This window comes from Pinus tabuliformis, chromosome 4_1, assembly GCF_031772625.1.
Source record: "Pinus tabuliformis cultivar Carrire ecotype Pingquan chromosome 4_1, CPIR1, whole genome shotgun sequence".
In the NCBI taxonomy this organism is placed as follows: domain Eukaryota; kingdom Viridiplantae; phylum Streptophyta; class Pinopsida; order Pinales; family Pinaceae; genus Pinus; species Pinus tabuliformis.
Genome location: NC_142303.1, coordinates 237,326,492 through 237,331,233, shown reverse-complemented (window position 1 = coordinate 237,331,233; position 4,742 = coordinate 237,326,492). Strand labels below are relative to the sequence as shown.

Genomic DNA, 4,742 nt, shown 5'->3' with positions numbered 1-4,742 from the left:
GATAAGATTTCTGTCTTCAACTATTCTTGTCCTAAATATAAAATTTTGTTTTAAAATATTTTTATCTCAAACAATTTTTGTCTTAAATTTTATATTTAAGACAATTCAATTGATATTAAATTTTAATGTAAAATAACTAAATTACAAGACTAGCACAACCACATTAAAAGTTTTAATGTGGTGATATAAGCTGAAGGCTCCATTTGTATCTACCATTGATAAATATATAATAATAGAAATAATATTAAAAAAAATATATTACAATAAAAATATTATTATTATCATTATAATCAATAACGAATATTAATATTATATAATAAAAAACTACATTTAATATTAAATAATAATAACATTAAATGTAACTAATTATTATTTAATTTTAAATTATGTAATACAAATAAATTATTTAATAATAATATTTATTTGATAATAATACTAAAGTTAATAAATAATGACTATGATGATGATTAACGTCCACTAAGACCAATGTTTTCATGCCCCCAATTCTTTTTTCATAAATTGGCCTATGTGTGGCATCAGCCAAACACTTAACTTTTTCATTTGTTAACATGTTTCCCGAACTACGCCTAACTTTCACTTCATTAACCATATTAAACATTTAATGTGCGGAATAACATTAAATAAACATTCACCAGTAGAAGACACTTAATCATATGCAAGTAAGATTTATATTATAAAATTTGTTTTACATTCACCGGGAGGAAACCTTCAACCGGCGTTATACAAATTTCCACCGTTCAGCTGTCGTGCAGCTCGACCTCCGGCCGCTGCACCATTCAGCCTCACTCGAATGCCCTTTGTTCGCACCTTGGACGCTGCCTACGTTCTGCCTGCACCCTCGGTCATGCGGCTTCACCCGTTTCAGCCTTCTGTCATGTCGGCCCTTTGTTCGGTGGGCGCTCGCTCCACGAGTCGCCCCAACCGCACCTCCGCACGATTGCCCAACCGGCGGGCACCCTTTCCTTGGGCCGCCCTATCACTAACCACACATTGTTCCGCACCCGACAGGCGTGCATGCCTCGTGTCACCCTACCTGTGTTCGTTCCACCGAAACCTGCATTTAGCTTGCCCGTCGTGCGGGCTCATCCACCTCGCCAAGACTTCCCCACCGCAGAGCTAAGTCTTGTTGGATGCTCGCACTTCTTCGCTTGCCTTTCCACGCTCCATCTCCGCCAATATATACAAGTGTCAACTTGTTTGGGTGGGGGCTTCGGCCATGAGCCAAGCCGACCCACTGCCCATGTTTTCCACCATCGGCTCAGGGTAGGGGCGCCCACACCCATGACCGCCCACCCGCCTATAACATGTGGTTCACACTTGGTCACATTTTGGTTTTGACTTCGCATTTTCCACTCGCCAGCTCATCGCCTTCATCAGGCGCGCGCCTGCTCGTTGAGTCGCCTCTCAGCTTGCCGCTGCCCAACGAGTCGCCCGTCGCTCGCCTCTCGTTTCCTTCATTTAAACACGCCTAGTGGGCATGCCCATGCCACCCGAAATCCGCAATAACCTGTGGGAATTACATTCTCCCCCACCTAAGGTCATTGTTGTCCTCGGCAATCCGGCTATCCTCCGTAGCTTTCTGTCGTACTTCACAATCTTTCGCTTCCATGTCCAAAGTGAGTCCTCTGTTTCCCAGTGATCTTCCTCAGATGCATCCTTCCATCTGACAAGAAATTCCTGTCTTATGTGACTCCCAATTCCTGTTGTTCGAAGATTCAAAATATTCTCCATCACAAGGTTTGGTCTGTCGACAATCATGGATGGCCCCCTCAGAGGTTCCAATCTATCTGGATGTTCTGCATCAAGTCGACATTTCTTCAAATGACTGATATGGAAAACAGGATGTTTCATATGCATATGGCGCGGAAGCTCCAACTCATAGGCAATCTTCCCCACTCGCTTCTTAACCCGGAATGGCCCCTCATACTTCCTCGTCAACGATCTCGCAATCCCCTTAGGTGGCTGAAATTGATCTCCAGTAATCCTGAGGAACACCATGTCTCCCACACTAAAGTGTGCATCCCGTATGTCCTTATCTGTCCATTTCTTCATTCTCCTTGCAGCTTCGTGCAAGCGCATCTCTGCTAACTCCAAGGTCTGATCCCAAGCCTTCATGAATTTCTTCGCATGAGGACTCCTCAAAAAACCTCCCGTCACTACGATATGCGGTGTGATTGGCATCTGTCCATTCACCAACTCAAATGGACTATACCCTATCGCAGAACTCTTCTGTATGTTGTAGCTGAACTTAGCTACATCCAAGAGTTCAGGCCAATTCTTCTGATCAGCCATCACATAATGTCTTAAGTAGTCCTCCAGCAGTGCATTGATCCTCTCAATGTGCCCATCTGTTTGCGGATGGTAACTCGAACTCATCAACAAATTTTTCCAAACTAGCTTGAACAATGTGGTCCAAAATATGCCTGTAAATCGCGGATCTTGGTCCGACACAATGCTCAGTGACATTCCTCAATACTTCACTATGCTCTTGAAGAACAACTCCGCAGTCCTCTCGGCTCCACAAGGTACCTTTTTTGGAACAAAGACAACATACTTGGAAAAACGATCAACCATGACCATGATCCCATTATACCCATGTACCTGCGGTAACTGAGTGATGAAGTCCATCGAGGCACTTATCAATGGTCTCTCAGGAATTGGTAAAGGCTGCAATAGACCTCCTTACCTCTGAGTACCCAATTTGTCCTGCTGACAAATGATGCACGTATGTACATACTCCTCCACATCCTCTCCCATCTTCTCCCAAAAGAACCCTCTCTCCAATAATGCCAAAGAACGACGTTTCCCTGGGTGGCCAACCCACGGATAATCGTGGAATTCCTTCAAAAGGTGCCTCCTAAGCCCAGATGACTTTGGAACATAGAGTTGGTTTCCAAAGAAAAAGAATCCATCCCGGAGAAAAAACTTCCGTGTCTTCCCCTCCTTTATCTGCTTCACTATATTCTATGCCTGAGTATCAGTCTCAATGCTTTCCTTGAGCTTATTCTACATCTCTTTTGTCATCTGTACTCGACTCCTACTTTGTGCTGCCTGGTCTTCCTCCTCCTCCAATGTTGCTAGTTTCCCCTTCTTGCTAAGGTCATCTGCCACTGCATTGAGTCTACCCGACCTGTACTCAATAGTCATGTCGAACTCTGCCAAGAAGTCCTGCCAACGAGCCTGCTTCGTTGACAGCTTTGGTTGTGATGCAAAATAACTTGCTGCAACATTGTCAGTCTTGACAACAAAAGGCTTCCCAATCAAGTAATGCCTCCATACCTGTAAACAGTGGATGATCGGAGTTATATCCTTCTCATGGACGGATACCTCCGTTCTCTATCCTGCAACTTCTAACTCTCGTATGCCACCGGATGCCCATCCTGCATAAGAACCCCTCTTATGGCAAAATCTGAAGCATCTGTTTGTACCTCAAATGGTCGCTCGAAGTCTGGCAACTTCAATATCGGTGCTGAAACCATCCTCTTCTTCAAATCATCAAATGCCATCCAACATTTTTCTGTCCAAATCCATCTTTTGTCCTTCTTCAGAAGGTCTATCAGTGATGATGTTACTTTGGAGTACCCCCTCTACAAACTTCCATTGGTAGTTGTTCATGCCCAAAAACACCCTCATATCATGGACATTCTTCGGTTCAACCCAATCCTCGATCACCTTCACCATGTTCGGCTCCATCCGTATGTACCCTTGACCCACAATGTGTCCAAGGAACGAAATCTCGGTCTGGGAAAACACACACTTCGACTTCTTCAAGTACAACTGACTCTTCTTCAGCGCCTCAAACACCAATGCCAAGTGCTTCTTATGATCCTCCATGTTATCACTATACACCACGATATCATCCAAGTACACTACTATGAACGAATCCAAGTATGGATGTAGTACATCATTCATCAAAGTGCAAAACATAGCAGGAGCATTGCACAACCCGAATGGCATAACAAGGAATTCAAAGCTTCCATACCTTGTTACTATCATGGTCTTCCTCTCATCTCCTTCTGCTATCTGCACCTGATAATACCCATGCCTCAAATCCAGCTTGGAAAACACTCAAGCTTTCGCAAGCTTATCGAAGCAATCTACAGCTAATGGCAAAGGATACCTGTTCTTTATCGTCTGCTTGTTGAGAGCACGATAATCACAACACATCCATAGCTCATTCGTATCTTTCTTCCGCTGGAACAATACTGGAGCTCCATATGGGGACCTTGAAGGCCGAATGAAACCTGCATCAGTTAACTCCTTTAACTATCATTTCAACTCCTCCAAATCAGGTCCTGACAACCGATAAGGAGCTTTAGCCAGAGGTTGTTTCCCTAGCTCAAGCTCGATGCTATGGTCCACCGCACGCCTTGGTGGAAGTTTCTTTGGTAGCTCATCGGGCATCAAATCTGCATACTTGGCCAGCACCTCAGAAATCTCAGCTGGAATAGGCGTCCCCACTCCATCATCGCCATCAACTTCTCTGATTACTGCCGCATATGTCTCCACGTCTGACTCCCACATAGCTTTCTCCAAACTTAGTGCAGAAACATGTTGCACCTTGACTTCCTTCCTTTGCTTATGAGTAGGCAAAGTCCAAGTCTGTGATCCTCCAATCAGCACAACCTCATCGCAGAAGGGGACAATAACTGCTCTATTGCCCTTCAAGAAATCCTGCCCCAATATCATGTCAAAATCGTTCATCTCCATCACCGTGAAGT

At 44.0% G+C, this 4,742-nt stretch overlaps 1 protein-coding gene across 1 annotated transcript; it reads right to left on the bottom strand.

Annotated features, from left to right (window-relative positions):
• Positions 1-1,479: 1,479 nt before the first annotated feature.
• On the bottom strand, positions 1,480-2,073 carry LOC149175128 (uncharacterized). Its single transcript, XM_089421053.1, has one exon. It carries the CDS (start codon positions 2,071-2,073, stop codon positions 1,480-1,482), a length of 594 nt encoding a protein of 197 aa, XP_089277179.1.
• Between the last annotated feature and the right edge of the window lie 2,669 nt (positions 2,074-4,742).

Coding starts and splice junctions, on each gene's coding strand:
- LOC149175128 (XM_089421053.1), bottom strand. CDS start 2,073: ATGAAGAAATGGACAGATAAGGACATACGGGATGCACACTTTAGTGTG.